General features: G+C 49.3%; 1 protein-coding gene across 1 annotated transcript in view; it reads left to right on the forward strand.

The window, feature by feature from the left end:
* Nucleotides 1–475: 475 nt before the first annotated feature.
* AP3B2 (adaptor related protein complex 3 subunit beta 2) overlaps nucleotides 476–22,138 on the forward strand; it is a 198,906-nt gene continuing 177,243 nt past the window's right edge. Inside the window, exon 1 of the mRNA XM_063926333.1 lies at nucleotides 476–657. Coding sequence (XP_063782403.1) covers nucleotides 551–657 — 107 coding nt within the window. The 5' untranslated portion in view covers nucleotides 476–550. The remainder of the gene's footprint in view (nucleotides 658–22,138) is intronic.

Raw genomic sequence — 22,138 nt, forward strand, 5'->3', positions numbered from 1 at the left:
TGGTGAAGTGATAAAGTGGAAGGTGATAAAGCACCAGCCAGTCACCTCCTAACTGTCATTTTTAAAAACCCAGCCTGTAACATGGAAGTTAGGAGCTGATTTACTGATGCATTATCACCTTCCACTTTATCACTTCACCAGGCTTAATAAATCTGTCCTTGTGTGTATGCGGTTTTGCTCTCATATCTTATGTTCACTAGTATTTGCTAATTGCAGTTGGCCGTTTTGTCCCTTTTTCAATTTCTACCTGGTTTTTTAATATCCAATTTTGAGCCTGACTTTCTGACTGCATGCTGGATCTCCATTTCTGTAAAACCATAAATATGACTGGCTCAGAGACCAGCATGTGTTGTATATAGTCTATGTATTGCCTGCTGCCCACTGATAGGAACTGTTAGCGGGATTAGGGGCCGGCATACACAGTACGCAGCCTAGTGGCAGTAAAGGGGTTAAGATGAAGGGAAGATTTCAGCAGATCACCTCCTCTGTTGACGTCAGCAGCGGCAGTATATACAGCCAGGCGCTGTCCACACACACACAGTGCTGAGACATGTCCGCCAGCCCGGGGTACAGCGATGAGAAAGGGGGCAGTCTGGGGGAGCCCGAATATGGACAAGACCCAGCCAGCGGGGGCATATTTAGCAGCGACTACAAGAGGTACCCTATGCATCCTGTCTAATGGTGTAGCTGTATACATAGCAGGGGGAGAGGATGAGGGCGATGTACTGTCATATTCTCATCACACATACAGTACAATGGTGGCCTGTGCAGCTGGCCGGGGCAACGCTGCTGCTGCTGGGAGAAGGGGGGATGGCTCAGCGAGTGTCCTCGCAGCAGCAGCCGGGCCAGTAGAAGGGTGGGAACTCCAGGCATGATGTACGGTACATCCGGTCAACCCTGCCTCTAGATGGCACAATGCACATATGTAGGTGTCACAACAAAGAGACTGGGGTCACTGAACACCATTGGTGCCTGATACATGGGATCTCAGGTGGGAAAGACGAGGCCCATGCAGTATCCTTCATACGTATATGTATATTACTTACATATGTGTACGATAAATCTGAATGTATCAAGCCATCATGAGTACTAACTGTAACATAGGGGTCTCGGCCCCATAGGCAAGGGAGACAGGCTTGAAATATGAGACATAAGTTACCAGAAAGCAGTGCTATGTGGATATGTACACCTTGAACCATGTATACGTGGTATGGCGAACAGCGTGTGTCATTTATTCATTTGTCCTTTTGATATATGGAGGTAGTGATTTTTTCCCCTCTTAATATTAAGAGTAAAAAAATGTGCAATCTCCCTTATATCCCCTAATACCTGATTGACATGTATAGCTCAGTGCAATATTGGTATAAACTAGATATTACTCCTTCCCGATGGAGCGAAACTTAATAGCTGCAGCTGCTGCTTTTCCCCCCAAAAGCTCAATCCTACTGTCTCAAAAGCCAATCATATATAATAGAAGATTGAAGAAAGTTCAGCAGCACTGTTGTCCTTGTTCAGATTTCACAGGATATAATAGTGCCAGCAAAATACCCAGCGCTAATCAGTTACAACTACAGATGCTAGTACAATACTAAGCAAGGATTTGATGAAAGGTGGATGCAGAAGGGTGGTTTTATTTTTGTGCAGCGTCAATCAGTTTAGATTGGTGGCTGGGCTGGTATTGTGAAAGTCAGTCAATAAGGTTCCCCTTATATGGAACCACTTGTAAAACACAATACATGAGCAAGCCCTGAAAGGTATCAGTGTCTCTTCATCAGCGAGTAGATCTTACGAACTGCTTTGGGGCTTGTTTACATCTGGATGCAATTCATTTCTATGACGTCTATCAGAAGTAGCAGTACACTTCCGCATTAACACTGCGCTAGGTGCTACTATCACAATCTAGCTGAAATGCTTTGTCAAAAGTAGGCAAGTATGAAGTAAACTGTGTTCCTCTTCAAAAGCCACAACCAGGCCCAGGGTATGCCAGGATGATACGGTCCCACTGTAACAGGGAGAACAGCAGTTGTGGGTCCTCCGGTTATATAGGGAACCAGCCCCAGACTGGATAGAATGGGACTGAATTGTATTACCACCCCCAATAAGGAACCTTATTGACTGACATTCACAACACCCACCCAGTCACCAATCTAAACTCATTGATGCTGCACAAAAATAAAACCACCCTTCTGCATCCACCTTTCATCAAATCCTTGCTTGGTACTGTACTAGCATTTCTCTGACGTCCTAAGTGGATGCTGGGACTCCGTAAGGACCATGGGGAATAGCGGCTCCGCAGGAGACTGGGCACAACTATAAAGAAAGCTTTAGGTCTAACTGGTGTGCACTGGCTCCTCCCACTATGACCCCCCTCCAGACTTCAGTTAGAATCTTGTGCCCGGCTGAGCTGGATGCACACTAGGGGCTCTCCTGAGCTCCTAGAAAGAAAGTATATTTTAGGTTTTTTATTTTACAGTGAGATCTGCTGGCAACAGACTCACTGCAGCGAGGGACTAAGGGGAGAAGAAGCGAACCTACCTGACTGGAGGTAGCTTGGGCTTCTTAGGCTACTGGACACCAATTGCTCCAGAGGGATCGAAAACAGGACCCGACCTCGATCGTTCGGTCCCGGAGCCGCGCCGCCGGCCCCCTTACAGAGCCAGAAGCAAGAAGTGTTCCGGAAAATCGGCGGCAGAAGACTTCTGTCTTCAACAAGGTAGCGCACAGCACTGCAGCTGTGCGCCATTGCTCCTCATGCACACCTCACACTCCGGTCACTGATGGGTGCGGGGCGCTGGGGGGGGCGCCCTGAGGGCAATAGATACACCTTGGCTGGCAAATCTACACCATATATAGTCAGGAAGGCTATATAGGTGTAAAAATACCCCTGCCAGAATTCCAGAAAAAACGGGAGAAGTCAGCCGGAAAAGGGGCGGGGCTATCTCCCTCAGCACACTGGCGCCATTTTTCCCTCACAGCTCCGCTGGAAGGACGCTCCCTGGCTCTCCTCTGCAGTGTCAAGCTACATACGGGTAAAAAAGAGAGGGGGGGCACTAAATTTAGGTGCAGTATATATAAATAAGCAGCTATAAGGGAAAAAATACTCATTTATAGTGGGATCCCTGTGTTATATAGCGCTCTGGTGTGTGCTGGCATACTCTCTCTCTGTCTCCCCAAAGGGCTTTGTGGGGTCCTGTCCTCTGTCAGAGCATTCCCTGTGTGTATGAGGTGTGTCGGTACGGCTGTGTCGACATGTTTGATGAGGAGGCTTATGTGGAGGCGGAGCAGATGCCGATAAATGTGATGTCACCCCCTGCGGGGTCGACACCTGGGTGGATGGTTCTGTGGAAGGAATTACGCGACAGTGTCGACTCCTTGCATAAAAGGTTTGACGACATACCAAATATGGGACAGCCGGCTTCTCAGCCTTTGCCTGCCCAGGCGTCTCAAAAGCCATCAGGGGCTCTAAAACGCCCGCTACCTCAGATGGCAGACACAGATGTCGACACGGATACTGACTCCAGTGTCGACGACGATGAGACTAATGTAACTTCCAATAGGGCCACACGTTATATGATTGAGGCAATGAAAAATGTGTTGCATATTTCTGATGTTACCCCAGGTACCACAAAAAAGGGTATTATGTTTGGAGAGAAAAAACTACCAGTTGTTTTTCCTCCATCTGAGGAATTAAATGAAGTGTGTGAAGAAGCGTGGGCTTCCCCCGATAAGAAACTGGTAATTTCTAAGCGGTTACTAATGGCGTACCCTTTCCCGCCAGAGGATAGGTCACGTTGGGAAACATCCCCTAGGGTGGATAAAGCGCTCACACGCTTGTCAAAGAAGGTGGCACTACCGTCTCCGGATACGGCCGCCCTGAAGGAACCTGCTGATAGAAAGCAGGAGGCTATCCTGAAGTCTGTATATACACACACAGGTGTTATACTGAGACCAGCTATTGCTTCAGCATGGATGTGCAGTGCTGCAGCTGCGTGGTCAGATTCCCTGTCGGAAAATATTGATACCCTAGACAGGGACACTATATTGCTAACCGTAGAGCATATTAAAGACGCACTCTTATACATGAGGGATGCACAGAGGGATATTTGCCGGCTGGCATCTAAAATAAGTGCAATGTCCATTTCTGCCAGGAGAGGGTTATGGACTCGGCAGTGGACAGGAGATGCAGATTCTAAAAGGCACATGGAAGTTTTGCCTTATAAGGGTGAGGAGTTGTTCGGGGATGGTCTCTCGGACCTCGTTTCCACAGCAACAGCTGGGAAGTCTACATTTTTACCCCATGTTCCCTCACAGCCAAAGAAAGCACCGTATTATCAGGTACAGTGCTTTCGGCCCAATAAGGGCAAGCGGGTTAAAGGCGCGTCCTTTCTGCCCAGAGGCAGAGGTAGAGGGAAGAAGCTGCAGCATACAGCCAGTTCCCAGGAGCAAAAGTCCTCACCCGCTTCCTCTAAGTCCACAGCATGACGCTGGGGCTCCACAGGCGGAGCCAGGTACGGTGGGGGCCCGTCTCAAAAATTTCAGCGATCAGTGGGCTCGCTCACGGGTGGATCCCTGGATCTTTCAAGTAGTATCTCAGGGGTACAAGCTGGAATTCGAGACGTCTCCCCCCCGCCGTTTCCTCAAATCTGCCTTGCCAACAACTCCCTCAGGCAGGGAGGCAGTGATAGAGGCAATTCACAAGCTGTATTCCCAGCAGGTGATAGTAAAGGTGCCCCTACTTCAACAAGGACGAAAGAAGGGAGTTTTAATTATCCCGTACTTGGACGATCTCCTGATAAAGGCGAGGTCCAGGGAGCAGTTGTTGGTCGGGGTAGCATGATCTCGGGAGGTGCTACAACAGCACGGCTGGATTCTAAATATTCCAAAGTCACAGCTGGTCCCTGCGACACGTCTACTGTTCCTGGGGATGGTTCTGGACACAGAACAGAAAAAAGTGTTTCTCCCGGAGGAGAAAGCCAAGGAGCTGTCATCTCTAGTCAGAGGCCTCCTAAAACCAAAACAGGTGTCGGTGCATCACTGCACGCGGATCCTGGGAAAGATGGTAGCTTCCTACGAAGCAATTCCATTCGGCAGGTTCCATGCAAGAACCTTTCAGTGGGACCTGTTGGACAAGTGGTCCGGATCGCATCTTCAGATGCATCGGCTGATAACCCTGTCTCCAAGGACCAGGGTGTCTCTGCTGTGTTGGCTGCAGAGTGCTCATCTTCAAGAGGGCCGCAGATTCGGCATACAGGACTGGGTCCTGGTGACCACGGATGCCAGCCTTCGAGGCTGGGGGGCAGTCACACAGGGAAGAAACTTCCAAGGACTATGGTCAAGTCTGGAGACTTCCCTGCACATAAATATTCTGGAGCTGAGGGCCATTTACAATGCCCTAAGTCAGGCAAAACCCCTGCTTCAAAACCAGCCGGTACTGGTCCAGTCAGACAACATCACGGCGGTCGCCCATGTAAACCAACAAGGCGGCACGAGAAGCAGGACGGCGATGGCAGAAGCCACAAGGATTCTCCGATGGGCGGAAAATCACGTGTTAGCACTGTCAGCAGTGTTCATTCCGGGAGTGGACAACTGGGAAGCAGACTTCCTCAGCAGGCACGACCTCCACCCGGGAGAGTGGGGACTTCATCCAGAAGTCTTCCAACTGATTGGAAACCGTTTGGAAAGGCCACAGGTGGACATGATTGCGTCCCGCCTAAACAAAAAGCTAGAAAGATATTGCGCCAGGTCGAGAGACCCGCAGGCGATAGCTGTGGACGCTCTAGTGACACCATGGGTGTACCGGTCGGCTTATGTGTTCCCTCCTCTTCCTCTCATACCAAAGGTACTGAGGATAATAAGGAGAAGAGGAGTAAGAACTATACTCATTGTTCCGGATTGGCCAAGAAGAGCTTGGTACCCGGAACTTCAAGTAATGATGTCAGAGGACCCATGGCCTCTGCCGCTCAGACAGGACCTGCTGCAGCAGGGGCCCTGTCTGTTCCAAGACTTACCGCGGCTGCGTTTGACGGCGTGGCGGTTGAACACCGGATCCTGAAGGAAAACGGCATTCCGGAGGGGGGCGCCCTGGGCTGCAATAAAAATACCTTAGCTTGGCAAATAAACACATAATATAGTCAGTAAGACTATATATGTGTAAAATTTCCTGCCAAAAATATCCTGAAAAAAGCGGGAGAAGTCCGCCGTGAAGGGGGCGGGGCTATCTCCCTCAGCACACTGGCGCCATTTCCTCTCACAGCTCCGCTGGAAGGACGCTCCCAAGGCTCTCCCCTGCAGTTTCCAGGCTCAATAGGGTAAAAAAGAGAGGGGGGGCACTAAATTGAGGCGCAAAACTGTGTATTATAGCAGCTATAGGGGAAAAATCACTGTGTGTAGTGTGTATCCCTGCATTATATAGCGCTCTGGTGTGTGCTGGCATACTCTCTCTCTGTCTCCCCAAAGGACTTTGTGGGGTCCTGTCCTCAGTCAGAGCATTCCCTGTGTGTGTGCGGTGTGTCGGTACGGCTGTGTCGACATGTTTGATGAGGAGGCTTATGTGGAGGCGGAGCAGGTGCCGATAAATGTGATGTCACCCCCTGCGGGGTCGACACCTGAATGGATGGACATGTGGAAGGAATTACGCGACAGTGTCAACTCCTTACATAAAAGGTTTGACGACATAGTAGATGTGGGACAGCCGGCTGCTCAGCCCGTGCCTGCCCAGGCGTCTCAAAAGCCATCAGGGGCTCTAAAACGCCCATTACCTCAGATGGCAGACACAGATGTCGACACGGATACTGAGTCCAGTGTCGACGACGATGAGACTAGTGTACATTCCAATAGAGCCACTCGTTATATGATTATGGCAATGAAAAATGTGTTGCACATTTCTGATGTTACCCCAGGTACCACAAAAAAGGGTATTATGTTTGGGGAGAAAAAGCTACCAGTGGTTTTTCCCCCATCTGATGAATTAAATGAAGTGTGTGAAGAAGCGTGGGCTTCCCCCGATAAGAAACTGGTAATTTCTAAAAAGTTACTAATGGCGTACCCTTTCCCGCCAGAGGACAGGTCACGTTGGGAGACATCCCCTAGGGTGGATAAAGCGCTCACACGTCTGTCAAAAAAGGTGGCACTACCATCTCCAGACATGGCCGCCCTAAAGGAGCCTGCAGATAGAAAGCAGGAGGCTATCCTGAAGTCTGTATATACACACTCAGGAATTATACTGAGACCGGCTATTGCTTCAGCATGGATGTGCAGTGCTGCAGCTGCGTGGTCAGATTCCCTGTCGGAAAACATTGATACCCTAGACAGGGACACTATATTGCTAACCGTAGAGCATATTAAAGACGCTGTCTTATACATGAGAGATGCACAGAGGGATATTTGCCGGCTGGCATCTAAAATAAACGCAATGTCCATTTCTGCCAGGAGAGGATTGTGGACTCGGCAGTGGACAGGAGATGCAGATTCTAAAAGGCACATGGAAGTTTTGCCTTACAAGGGTGAGGAGTTGTTTGGGGATGGTCTCTCGGACCTCGTTTCCACAGCGACAGCTGGGAAGTCAGCATTTTTACCCCATGTTCCCACACAGCCAAAGAAAGCACCGTATTATCAGGTACAGTCCTTTCGGCCCCAGAAAGGCAAGCAGGTTAGAGGCGCGTCCTTTCTGCCCAGAGGCAGAGGTAGAGGGAAAAAGCTGCAACATACAGCCAGTTCCCAGGAACAAAAGTCCTCCCCCGCTTCCTCTAAGTCCACCGCATGACGCTGGGGCTCCACAGGCGGAGCCAGGTACGGTGGGGGCCCGTCTCAAGAACTTCAGCGACCAGTGGGCTCGCTCACGGGTGGATCCCTGGATTCTGCAGGTAGTATCTCTGGGGTACAAGCTGGAATTCGAGACGTCTCCCCCTCGCCGTTTCCTCAAATCTGCCTTGCCGACAGCTCCCCCGAACAGGGAGGCAGTGCTGGAGGCGATTCACAAGCTGTATTCTCAGCAGGTGATAATCAAGGTACCCCTCCTTCAACAAGGACGGGGTTACTATTCCACAGTGTTTGTGGTACCGAAACCGGACGGTTCGGTGAGACCCATTTTAAATTTAAAATCCTTGAACACTTATATACGAAGGTTCAAGTTCAAGATGGAATCGCTCAGAGGGGTGATTGCAAGCCTGGACGAGGGGGATTACATGGTATCACTGGACATCAAGGATGCTTACCTGCATGTCCCCATTTACCCTCCTCACCAGGAGTACCTCAGATTTGTGGTACAGGACTGTCATTACCAATTCCAGACGTTGCCGTTTGGTCTGTCCACGGCACCGAGGGTATTTACCAAGGTAATGGCCGAAATGATGATACTCCTTCGGAAAATGGGAGTTTTAATTATCCCGTACTTGGACGATCTCCTTATAAAGGCGAGGTCCAGGGAACAGTTGTTGATCGGAGTAGCACTAGCTCGAGAAGTGCTACAACAGCACGGCTGGATCCTGAATATTCTAAAGTCGTAGCTGGTTCCTACAACGCGTCTACTGTTCCTGGGGATGGTTCTGGACACAGAACAGAAAAAAGTGTTTCTCCCGGAGGAGAAGGCCAAGGAGTTGTCATCTCTAGTCAGAGACCTCCTAAAACCAAAACAGGTGTCGGTGCACCACTGCACGCGAGTCCTGGGAAAGATGGTGGCTTCTTACGAAGCAATTCCATTCGGAAGGTTCCATGCAAGGATCTTTCAGTGGGATCTGTTGGACAAGTGGTCCGGATCGCATCTTCAGATGCATCGGCTGATAACCCTGTCTCCAAGGACCAGGGTGTCGCTGTTGTGGTGGCTGCAGAGTGCTCATCTTCTAGAGGGCCGCAGATTCGGCATACAGGACTGGGTCCTGGTGACCACGGATGCCAGCCTTCGAGGTTGGGGGGCAGTCACACAGGGAAGAAACTTCCAAGGCCTATGGACAGGTCAGGAGACTTCCCTACACATAAATATTCTGGAACTAAGGGCCATTTACAATGCCCTAAGTCAGGCAAGACCCCTGCTTCAACACCAGCCGGTGCTGATCCAGTCAGACAACATCACGGCGGTCGCCCATGTAAACCGTCAGGGCGGCACAAGAAGCAGGATGGCGATGGCAGAAGCCACAAGGATTCTCCGTTGGGCGGAAAATCATGTGTTAGCACTGTCAGCAGTGTTCATTCCGGGAGTGGACAACTGGGAAGCAGACTTCCTCAGCAGGCACGACCTCCACCCGGGAGAGTGGGGACTTCATCCAGAAGTCTTCCAAATGGTTGTACACCGTTGGGAAAGGCCACAGGTGGACATGATGGCGTCCCGCCTCAACAAAAAGCTAAAAAGATATTGCGCCAGGTCAAGGGACCCTCAGGCGATAGCTGTGGACGCTCTAGTGACACCGTGGGTGTACCAGTCGGTTTATGTGTTCCCTCCTCTGCCTCTCATACCCAAGGTACTGAGAATAATAAGAAGGAGAGGAGTAAGAACTATACTTGTGGTTCCGGATTGGCCAAGAAGAGCTTGGTACCCAGAACTTCAAGAAATGATCTCAGAGGACCCATGGCCTCTGCCGCTCAGACAGGACCTGCTGCAGCAGGGTCCCTGTCTGTTCCAAGACTTACCGCGACTGCGTTTGACGGAATGGCGGTTGAACGCCGGATCCTGAAGGAAAAGGGCATTCCGGAGGAAGTCATCCCTACGCTGATTAAAGCTAGGAAGGAGGTGACCGCAAACCATTATCACCGCATATGGCGAAAATATGTTGCGTGCTGTGAGGCCAGAAGGGCCCCAACGGAGGAATTTCAGCTGGGTCGATTTCTGCACTTCCTACAATCAGGGGTGACTATGGGCCTCAAATTAGGTTCCATTAAGGTCCAGATTTCGGCTCTGTCGATTTTCTTCCAAAAAGAACTGGCTTCACTGCCTGAAGTTCAGACGTTTGTTAAAGGAGTGCTGCATATTCAGCCCCCTTTTGTGCCTCCAGTGGCACCTTGGGATCTCAACGTGGTGTTGGATTTCCTTAAGTCACATTGGTTTGAGCCACTTAAAACCGTGGAACTAAAATATCTCACGTGGAAAGTGGTCATGCTGTTGGCCTTGGCTTCGGCCAGGCGTGTGTCAGAATTGGCGGCTTTGTCATGTAAAAGCCCTTATCTGATTTTCCATATAAATAGGGTGGAATTGAGGACTCGTCCCCAATTTCTTCCTAAGGTGGTATCAGCTTTTCATTTGAACCAACCTATTGTGGTGCCTGCGGCTACTAAGGTCTTGGAGGATTCCAAGTTGCTGGACGTAGTCAGGGCCCTGAAAATCTATGTTTCCAGGACGGCTGGAGTCAGGAAAACGGACTCGCTATTTATCCTGTATGCGCCCAACAAGCTGGGTGCTCCTGCTTCAAAGCAGTCTATTGCTCGCTGGATCTGTAGTACGATTCAACTTGCACATTCTGCGGCTGGACTGCCGCATCCTAAATCTGTAAAAGCCCATTCCACGAGGAAAGTGGGCTCTTCTTGGGCGGCTGCCCGAGGGGTCTCGGCTTTACAACTTTGCCGAGCTGCTACTTGGTCGGGTTCAAACACATTTGCTAAGTTCTACAAGTTTGATACCCTGGCGGAGGAGGACCTTGAGTTTGCTTATTCGGTGCTGCAGAGTCATCCGCACTCTCCCGCCCGTTTGGGAGCTTTGGTATAATCCCCATGGTCTTTACGGAGTTCCCAGCATCCACTAGGACGTCAGAGAAAATAAGAATTTACTCACCGGTAATTCTATTTCTCGTAGTCCGTAGTGGATGCTGGGCGCCCATCCCAAGTGCGGATTGTCTGCAATACTTGTATATAGTTATTGCCTAACTAAAGGGTTATTGTTATGAGCCATCTGTTCGTGAGGCTCAGTTGTTGTTCATACTGTTAACTGGATATAGTATCACGAGTTGTACGGTGTGATTGGTGTGGCTGGTATGAGTCTAACCCGGGATTCCAAATCCCTTCCTTATTGTGTCAGCTCTTCCGGGCACAGTTTCCTAACTGAGGTCTGGAGGAGGGGCATAGAGGGAGGAGCCAGTGCACACCAGGTAGTCCTAAATATTTCTTAGTTGTGCTCAGTCTCCTGCGGAGCCGCTATTCCCCATGGTCCTTACGGAGTTCCCAGCATCCACTACGGACTACGAGAAATAGAATTACCGGTGAGTAAATTCTTATTTTAATAGTTGCCAAGAGGGTGTTCAACAATAAACAGATGTAACTCTTATAAATTATATCACTTTTAAAATAATTTTATCATGTTAAACACCTTTAAAGGGATTCAATCAATAAAATTTAGAGATGTTCGGGGTCCTGTGTATTAAATTAGTAGCATCTCGAAACCTTGATGTACCCAATCGGTGTCCTTTTTGGCCAGATTTTCCTTGGATGACTTCAAATGGAATGGCTTCGAAATAAGATGACCAGTCACATGGATACTTTTAGGAATAAACCATAGAACAATATATAGATGCTTGTCAAGGATACCAACCGGGTAGACCTTCCCAACCACTTCTCCCACCTTTTGAGAGGGTGCGAGCTTGTCATAGTGGGCCCTTTAGTGTAGAACATTACAGCACACTAATTTTATGTGTTTCATCCCTTCGGACTTCATCAGGGACATAGCTGCATAAAACGTGTTACACATGTACAATATCCGATGAACAGATCGTATAACATAAACAAATATGTCAGAACCAATTCAGGGGCTGGAGATAAAACCAATCAGTATTCAACGCAATCCAACCAGATCACCTCTGTGTACAGATGTTCATCTAAAACATTGGTCTGTGGATGAATGTCTTTACAAATTCCTTCGGATCCTGGAAGCAGACTCTTCTCTAGGGGAAAAAAAACTAAATTGATGCATTCCACTCATTGTGTAGTATATATATTTATATTTATTGTGAAATATGCTTACATACAGTAGCATGCATAGTCAATGCAGTATGACTCCACTTGTGGTGTGAGGTCATGACATCACCTAATGGAGGTCACGTATGCACTTTTACCCCATAGGAATTCTCAAAAGAGAATAAATCTAGCTACAGTTGAAAAAAATGTGTCCTAATAAAAAGGATTGTATCCTAGTCCACAATAGAGCTCCTCCTACTCTCGAGTTAGCTGATGGGGCATCCAGTGTCAAGGCCGTGTTAACAGCAATGTAGGCCCCTGGGCAAAGCAATGTAGGCCCCTGGGTTACGGTCCAGCCAGGACCGTAACTAGTTGTGTACGGAGTGTGCACTGCACATAGTTCTGCAGTATGGGGGGCGCTGTTGGCAGCATTTGTCAATTATCTAATTACTTTCACTTGTGGCTTCCCCCCTTTTTGAAGCCCAGCATCTCCTGGCCGCCCCTTTCTCTTACCCCCACCCCTTTTGTCGCTAATACCTATACAGCATTCATGGAGTTGACTTGATAGCTCTTTGTTGTTCAGTCGCACTGTCCTTTATTACATTTCAGGATGCAGATGTGCCCGCAGTGGCAAACGTAAGATTTATTCAGGGGGATTTCCATGGCTATGTGTGTATATATATATATATATATATATATATATATATAGGACATTCACCCAGCGGCACGGCTGTCTGTACTTTACTGCATCGAGCCGTTGCACACCCGGCTCAGTACAGCGTCCACATTTGAAAGACTTTCATCTATCGGACAGACTAAAGTCAGCGCACAATGGCCCTCATTCCGAGTTGTTCGCTCGCAAGCTGCTTTTAGCAGCATTGCACACGCTAAGCCGCTGCCTACTGGGAGTGAATCTTAGCATAGCAGAATTGCGAACGAAAGATTCTCAAAATTGCGAATAGAAATTTCTTAGCAGTTTCTGAGTAGCTCGAGACTTACTCTGCCACTGTGATCAGTTCAGTCAGTTTCGTTCCTGGTTTGACGTCACAAACACACCCAGCGTTCGCCCAGACACTCCCCCGTTTCTCCAGCCACTGCCGCGTTTTTCCCAGAAACGACAGCGTTTTTTCGCACACACCCATAAAACGGCCAGTTTCCGCCCAGAAACACCCACTTCCTGTCAATCACACTCCGATCACCAGAACGAAGAAAAAACCTCGTAATGCCTTGAGTAAAATACCTAACTTAATAGCAAATTTACTTGGCGCAGTCGCAGTGCGAACATTGCGCATGCGCAGTTAGTGGAAAATCGCGCCGATGCGAAGAAAAATAACGAGCGAACAACTCGGAATGAGGGCCAATAGGAGAGATCGCCCTTTTCCAACCAGCAACGTTTGGTCCACCTAATCTCAGCTTTGTATCGGCAGCTCTTTTTCCATCAGTGAGACACTGCCCGCTCGGCTCAGCTGAGCCACTTCCTACATCTCAGCGGGGCTCATATGTGTTTAAGGAGAGGAGAGACTGCATTCACTTCAACATCAGTGATCATTTATTGTCAGTGGTACCTCTCAGTAGTCTCTCATTAACATTGATTTTCAGCCTGTGGATACACGGCTGAAAGAACACTTTATTTCACATGAGCGCTATTTTAGAATTAATTTATAAAGACTTTTATTAATACACATTTATTTCAGATTAATCAATTGCAGTCCAAGTAACCATTTTCCTATATGATCTTTATCACCACTACCATTATATATTTCATTCTGTATTTAGGATATTTTATTGTTCATCCATGTGTCATATGTATTAAAAGGATACATTGTTTTATTAATAAATCCATTCATTAGACTCAGCGCTCCCATTTTCTTTTTTCTTATCACATTGTTGTCTTGTTGGGGCAGCCCGCCCACAACTGGTGAGCGGCCACCAGAGTCTAATTGGTTTTGTGTACATTGCGGAGTGCCAATTCATTGTATACATTTATGGTGGTATACATACCACCAGGGTAGCGTCTACCTGTAGTTACCCTTCCACCAGGGGCTGGGAGGCTGGAGCAGCAGACTGGCAGTCCTGTGAGGATGCTGTGGCTGAGCACGTGCAGCCAGCAATTTCCCCTGGACATTCTCAGTGCAGAGAGCTACGTAGCTCTCTGCTGCTGCTCCGCAGTCACGATTGCGATCGCTCAGAAACCACCCCCCTGTGTGCACTACTGGCCCGGGATTCGAACCCGTTGCCATTGCAGTCGGACACTGTGGGCCTAATTAAGATCTGAACGCAGCAGCAGATTTGTTAGCTAATGGGCAAACCATGTGCACTGCAGGGAGGCAGATATAACATGTGCAGAGAGAGTTAGATTTGGGTGGGTTATTTTGTTTCTGTGCAGGGTAAATACTGGCTGCTTTATTTTTACACTGCAATTTAGAATTCAGTTTGAACACACCCCACCCAAATCTAACTCTCTCTGCACATGTTATATCCCCCCCCCCCCCTGCAGTGCACATGGGCCCTCATTCCGAGCTGTTCACTCGTTAGCTGCTTTTAGCAGCATTGCAAACGCTAGGCCGTCGCCCTCTGGGAGCGTATCTTAGCTTAGCAGAATTGCTAACGAAAGGTTAGCAGTTCTGCTATTAAATATTTCCCTGCAGTTTCTGAGTAGCTCCAGACCTACTCCTAGATTGCGATCACTGCAGACTGTTTGGTTCCTGGTTTGACGTCACAAACACGCCCTGCGTTCGGCCAGCCACTCCCCCGTTTCCCCAGGCATGCCTGCGTTTTTACCTGACATGCCTGCGTTTTTTTAGCACACTCCCAGAAAACGCCAAGTTACCACCCAGAAACACCCACTTCCTGTCAATCACTCACCGATCAGCAGTGCGACTGAAAAGCGTCGCTCGGACCTGTGTAAAATTGCATAGTTTTGAGTAAACGTACTTTGCGCGTACGCACTGCAGCCCATGTGCATGCGCAGAAATGCCGATTTTTGCCTGATCGCTGTATAGCGAAAATCTGCAACGAGCGAACAACTCGGAATGACCACCATGGTTTTGCCCAGCTGCTAACAAATTTGCAGCTACGATCAGGTCTGAATTACCCCCTAGGCCCTCTATTCATTGAGCTACTGTATCTGCCCTTGCATAGAAAGCTAGAGAATTTCAAGCTGGAGAGTTTTAAATATTTTAAGCTTACCTTGAACTTTGTGAGGGGTGATCAGCGTTACAGCTGGGCAGATCTGTGTAGTGTGTGGCTGCAAGGGACTGGATGTGTGGCTGCACACTGCATGGAGCTGCTCGATTATGGTGCTGGTTATTTTTTATACAGGTAACAGCTAACTTCATTTAATTAGAAATCTCATAGTTTTTATGCGGGATCAAGTGGCTCGGTAGGAGGGGTGTTTGGCTGGGATGCAGCAGGTTGTGGGTTTGAGTCCTGGGTGTGGCAGTATGTTGAAATGTGTTATTTAATGAGGGGTATTGTGGCTGTATGGCGGTGAGCTCTCGGGTTAAGTGCATGAATGTGGTGTAAAGCTGATTTTTTTGCAGTGTTCTATGAATGTGTGTGCTTAATATATATATATATATATATATAGAATTCTCTTTCTGACACAGGGCACCAAAAAGTCTAGTTACGGCTCCACCTTCAGCGGTAGGGGTGGGGGGTGCTATCAGTGGTAGCTTTTATGTCCCACGGGCGGTAGGGGGTGTTCTATCTTCCACTTATAATATTTGCTAATTGCTCCTTTACTGCACAGATGGTGGGAAATGGGGCGGAAGGGAGAACACTAAACTGTAGAAGGGGGCCCAGTACATCACTTCCAGGGTGGTAGGGGGTGTTTAACACACAGGGCCATGGTGTATAGTGGATTGGGCTTAATAGTAATCATTTTCCGGTGGGATGGCAGCTTACTTGACTGCAGATATCTCCAATTACTAGAAATAGATTTTTTAGCTTTCAATGGGATAAAAAACTAGAGAGTCCCACTTTTCAGGAGGTACTGGGGACTTGGGGATCAGAGTTCAAGAGCCAGAGCAATCCACCGACGAAAATATAAAACTGCATACCAGGCGTGGGGAGCTGGAGCTGGGACCAGCTGCTGGAAGGCTGATATCTCTGGTTCTGGGCATAGTAGAGATAAGCTGCCAGTGTCCACTGAAAGGGGAGAGTTACAGCTTTTGGAGTATACCCTCAGAAAACTATAAGTCAGACAGAACCCGAGATATCTGGCTGGGAAGAGCAATTAACAGATTCGGATGGGGACCACTGCTTTGAAGTTGTATTTCTCTATACTTCTGGGGCCCTTGTGCAACTGCCCATTGAGCCCATACAAAAAGAGTGCAGCATGTAGAAACCTTGCTCAGGCCATGCTCTTCATGAAGTATCAATTCGATGGATCCCGATGATATGCCTATCTCCTTTTCTAAGTGGGCAACGGTCACCCTGGTGTCCACCTCTCCTGTTGCCCGCATGGCAGCAACGCTGTCCTCGATGATGGCAAACACAGGTCGGCTGCAGCACTCCTCGTCTTCCAGGGACCGTCTGTCACGCTGAAATTCTGCAAATCACTCACAGTGGTTCAGGACAGTGTTTCCTTCCCAAAAGTAGCTTGCAGTTGGTCAATATTCTCCTTTTATCACAGGCTATTCTTGTAGTCGTGGAAGATCATGGCTCTCCACTGACCTTTGCTTAGCTCCTTAACGAGTTCATGAAAGAAGTGAACATGCTGACTTCTTCAGTGTGCAATAAGTTTAGGCACTAGAGGGAGAGTTAGGGTTAAGCTCCGGAGGGGGAGGGGGGGGGGGGGGGGTTTGCGTTAGGGTTACGTTGCAAATGAGAAGGGATAGAGAGGGAGGGTTAGTATACACACTGAAAAGGTGTCAGGAACCATCTGGTTGCTACTGTCAGTCTTCTGACCGCAGGCATGCTAAGTGCCAAGGGAGATATGGTGACTGGCATGTCCAGACGAACGGAGGGCGGATGTCTGACGTCAAAGCCGAGCCCATCATCGCTGGATCCATCGCACAGGGTAAGTATGTCCAGGGCTGGTCTTGTTTTGCAGGAAACCTTTTTAGCATAGCAGGGCTGCACAAGCGTTCGCAGCCCTGCTATGCTAAAATACACTCCCCCATAGGCGGAGATTAGTTGATCGCACCAGCAGCAAAAAGTTGCTTGGTGCGATCAACTCTGAATGAGGGCCCTAATACAGAGTCTGCAGAGTGCCTTTTTCTATTGGAGGTATATATATATATATATATATATATATATATATTACATACTGTGGCCACACCCACTCCAGGGGGCCTGGGAATTGTTGTTGTACCGGGGCCCAGGATTTCTCTTGGAAGCCCTGCCTATCCGTGTGTATCAATGCCTGTTTCTCTTACGTCCTAGAGGATGCTGGGGTCCATATTAGTACCATGGGGTATAGACGAGTCCACCAGGAGCCATTGGCACTTTAAGAGTTTAATAGTGTGGGCTGGCTCCTCCCTCTATGCCCCTCCTACCAGACTCAGTTTAAAAATGTGCCCGGAGGAGCCGGTCACAGCTAGGGGAGCTCTACTGAGTTCTCTTGGTAAAAGAGTTTTATTTCTTTCTTTCAGGATTTTTTGTTTTACAGGGAGGCTGTTGGCGACAGCCTCCCTGTAAAACCCCCACACTGGTCATCTCCTGACGGGATCTGTGGATTCGGGTCAGCCACTGTTCCTCCAGGCCAGTATAATCTCTTTACAGAGCGGGAAGCCGGCGCCATTGAAGGGGGCGGAGCTTCTCCTCAGAGCGGACCCAGCAGCGTTCAGCGCCATTTTTCCTGCCTGCTCACTGCCAAGTGGATCCAGGTCCCTCCAGAGAAATCTCCAGCTACGTGTAGGGTACCAAGGGGGTTGTAGAAGGGGGGGGAAGCTGTATACAGACTGTGTCACCTATTAAGGGACACAGTCAGCGCTGGTTAGGGACTCCCTATACCTTTAATTGCGCTGTGTGTGGGTTGGCTCCAATCTCTGTGTCTCTCTGCCATTCTTTGGGGGGAAACTCTGCCTTCATACTACCCTGTGTGTTTGTGGGGTGTTGTGTGTGTGTGTGGTAACATGTCTAGGGACAATGTATCATATGCTGCAGAGGATTTATCCTCACAAGAGGACTCCATTCCATGTAATCAGGATTGCACAGTTTTAGCGCAGATCCCTGCTAGAGAGCCAGAATGGTTAGTCTCTCTGAGGGAGACTATTTCCCAGATTTCTGATAGAGTTGCTAGGACTGAGCACACCACTCAGGTCCTCCAGTCCTCTATGGTTGTTTGGTCTGATACTGCCTCCTCGGGGTCCCCTGTGATTCATTCTCAGAAACGTGCACTTGCAATGTTGCAGGATGACACGGACACCGACTCTGACACTGCGGACGGTGACGGGGATGTGTCGAGGGGAACTGCATCACTTGCCAAGGGGGTACAGTTGATGATTGCGGCTGTTAGAGATGTTTTGCACATTTCGGACACAGCTCCGGATCAGGTGAAGGAGGCCTTCTTTACAGAAACCAAGAAGCCCACCCTCACCTTCCCAGCTTCCAAAGAATTAAACACTATCTTTGAAAAGGCCTGGGAAACTCCAGAAAATACATTTCAGATCCCTAAGAGGGTTTTGGTTGCTTTTCCCTTCCCAGAGGAAGATAGGAAAAAAATGGGAGTCCCAGCCATTGGTCGATGCCTCTGTATCTAGGCTGTCCAAACAGGTGGTGCTGCCGGTACCAGGATCTACCGCGTTGAAAGACCCGGTGGATCGCAAGGTGGATGCTACGTTAAAATCCATGTACACGGCTTCTGGGGCTATATGAAGGCCTACTATAGCCTGTGCTTGGATTGCAAAAGCTATTGCCAGGTGGTCTATCACTATGCAGGAAGAATCGGCTACGCTGGATAAAGATGACGTTGATATGTTTTTACGCCATATTTAGGATTCTGCAGGGTTCCTAGTGGATTCCATGAAGGACCTGGGCCCCATGGCAGCCAGGATCTCCTCCATGTCCGTCTCAGCTCGCAGGGGTCTCTGGCTGCGCTAATGGTCTGCGGATGCAGAATCCAGGAAGAGCGTGGAGGGCCTACCCTACACGGGTCAGGCTCTCTGTGGGGAGGCGCTGGATGCGTGGATTGCCACAGCTACCGCAGGTAATTCTACTTTTCTCCCCTCAGCTGCACTGGCTACAAAGAAGCCTTTTACACCAGCTGCGTCACAGTCCTTTCAGCCCGCAAGGCAAAGAAAAAACAAGCCTTCGAACACCTTCTTCAGAGGTGGTCGTGCAAAAGGAAAGAAACCTGCTCCCGCAGGTTCCCAGGCCCAGAAGCCCGCTTCTGATGCCACTAAGCCCTCCGCATGACGGTGGACGGCTGGGCCTGGAGGACAGTCAGGTGGGGGCGAAACTCCGACAGTTCAGCCACGTCTGGGTGTCGTCTGGTCCTGGATAAAGGTCCAGGGGGTACAGACTGGAGTTTCAAGATCCCCCACCTCACCGTTTCTTCAAGTCAGGCTTACTAGCTCTGCTGGCGGACAAAGCGGTTCTTCTGGAGGCCATCATAAAATTGGTGTTGTCGGAAGTCGTCGTTCCGGTTCCGCCTCAGCAGAGGAACAAGGGTTATTATTCAAACCTTTTCGTGGTACCGAAACCGGATGGTTCGGTACGGCCTATTCTGAACTTAAAGTCTTTGAACCCTTATCTCAGGGAGTTCAAATTAAAGATGGATTTTCTGAGAGCTGTCATCTCAGGGCTAACGGAGGGGGAGTTCCTGGTGTCTCTGGACATCAAGGATGCTTACCTCCACATCCCCATTTGGTCACCGCATCAGGCATACCTCAGGTTTGCGCTGTTGGACGACCACTATCAGTTCCAGGCGCTGCCATTTGGCCTCTCCACAGCACCAAGGATTTTCACCAAGGTGATGGCGGAGATGATAGTTCTTCTCCGCAAGCAGGGGGTGAACATCATTCCTTATCTGGACGATCTCCTGATCAAGGCGTCGTCCTGGGAGAGGTTATTGCGATCCATCGCGCTCACGATACACAGTTGCTCAGGAAGCACGGTTGGATCCTGAACCTTCCAAAGTCTCATCTGGAGCCGATGTGGAGGCTGTCTTTCCTGGGAATGATCCTCAACACGGAGGCGCAGAGGGCGTTTCTCCCGGTGGAGAAGGCATTGGTGATTCAAACAATGGTCCGGGAGGTCTTACGGCCTACCTGGGTGTCGGTTCATCAATGCATCCGCCTTCTGGGGAAGATGGTTGCCGCCTACGAGGCTCTGTAGTACGGCAAAGGAAAGTGGTCGTTTCAAGAATCCCTTCTCCCGATAAACATCCTGGAGCTAAGGGCCGTGTACAACGCCCTCCTGCAAGCAGCACATCTGCTACAAGATCGGGCTGTTCAGGTACAGTCGGACAACGTGACCACTGTGGCCTACGTAAACCGACAAGGCGGAACGAAGAGCAGAGCTGCAATGTCAGAGGTGTCAAAAATCCTTCTCTGGGCAGAAAGGCACGCTGTAGTGATGTCAGCAATCTTCATTCCGGGAGTAGACGGCTGGGAAGCAGACTTCCTCAGCAGACACGATCTCCATCCAGGGGAGTGGGGCCTCCATCCGGAGGTGTTCGAGGAAGTAACCGCTTGGTGGGGGGTTCCTCACATAGACATGATGGCCTCCCGCCTCAACAAGAAGCTGGGGAGGTACTGTTCCAGGTCAAGAGACCCTCAGGCAGTGGCGGTGGACGCACTGGCAACACCGTGGGTGTTCCCGTCAGTGTATGTGTTCCCTCCACTTCCTCTGATCCCAAGGGTTCTTCAGCTGGTAAGAAGAACAGGGGTTCTGGCAATTCTCATTGCTCCGGACTGGCTGCGAAGGGCTTGTTATGCGGATCTGCTGGATTTTCTTCTGGAAGATCCAAGGCCCTTACCTCTTTAGGAGGATCTGCTGCTGCAAGGGCCGTTCGCCTATCAAGACTTACCACGGCTACGTTTGACGGCTTGGCGGTTGAACGCCAGATCTTAGCTCAGAAAGGTATCCCGAGCAAGGTTATTCCTACCCTGATTCAGGCTAGGAAGGGGGTAACGTCTAAACATTACCACCGTATTTGGAAAAAAGATGTTTCCTGGTGTGAATCCAGAAAATTTCCTGCGGTGTATTTTCAACTCGGACGTTTTTCTCCTTTTCCTGCCTTGTCCATCTACTTTCAAAAGCAATTGGCTGTCCTTCCTGAGGTTCAGACCTTTTTGAAAGGGGTTCTACACATCCAACCTCCTTTTGTGGCGCCAACGGCACCCTGGGATCTAGATGTGGTGTTGCAGTTCCTACAATCAGCTTGGTTTGAGCCTCTACTGGAGGCTGACATCATGTTTCTCACGTGGAAGGCGGTCACTTTGTTGGCCTTGGCTTCTGGTCGACGCGTGTCGGAATTGGGGGCTTTATCTTGTAAAAGCCCTTATCTGATCTTTCGTTAAGACAGGGCAGAACTTAGGACTCGTCCGCAGTTCCTGTCTAAGGTTGTATCGGCTTTTCATATCAACCAGCCTATTATGGTGCCAGTGGCTACTGACTCCTCAATTGCTTCAAAGGCCTTGGATATTGTGGGCGCTTTGAAGATCTATGCGCAGAGGACAGCTCGTCATAGGAAAACTGACTCTCTGTTTGTCCTCTATGATCCCAAGAAAATTGTGTGTCCTGCTTCGATGCAGTCGATTTCACGCTGGATCAGGTTCACTATCAAGCATGCCTATTCTACGGCAGGATTGCCGTGTCCGAAATCGGTTAAGGCCCACTCTACTCGTAAAGTGGGTTCTTCCTGGGAGGCTGCCCGGGGTATCTTGGCACTACAGCTTTGCCGTGCTGCGACTTGGTCTGGTTCGAACACGTTTGCCAGGTTTTACAAGTTTGACACTTTGGCCTCTGATGACCTCAAGTTTGGTCAAGCGGTCTTGCAGGAGCCTCCGCGCTCTCCCTCCCATTCTGGGAGCTTTGGTACATCCCCATGGTACTAATATGGACCCCAGCATCCTCTAGGATGTAACAGAAAATAGGATTTTAATTACCTGAAATGATAAATCCTTTTCTCGTAGTCCGTAGAGGATGCTGGGCGCCCGCCCAGCGCTTTATTTTCCTGCTTTGGTTTTATAGTTCAATTCTACCTGGTTCCTAGGTAAGTTCTGCATTGTTTACTGTTTCAGTACTGTTTCAGCGGTTGCTGTGTTTTTCCGGCTTGTTAGCCGGGTTTGTCTGTTGTGTGAGCTGTTATGAATCT

The sequence above is a fragment of the Pseudophryne corroboree genome, chromosome 6 (assembly GCF_028390025.1).
Source record: "Pseudophryne corroboree isolate aPseCor3 chromosome 6, aPseCor3.hap2, whole genome shotgun sequence".
In the NCBI taxonomy this organism is placed as follows: Eukaryota; Metazoa; Chordata; class Amphibia; order Anura; family Myobatrachidae; genus Pseudophryne; species Pseudophryne corroboree.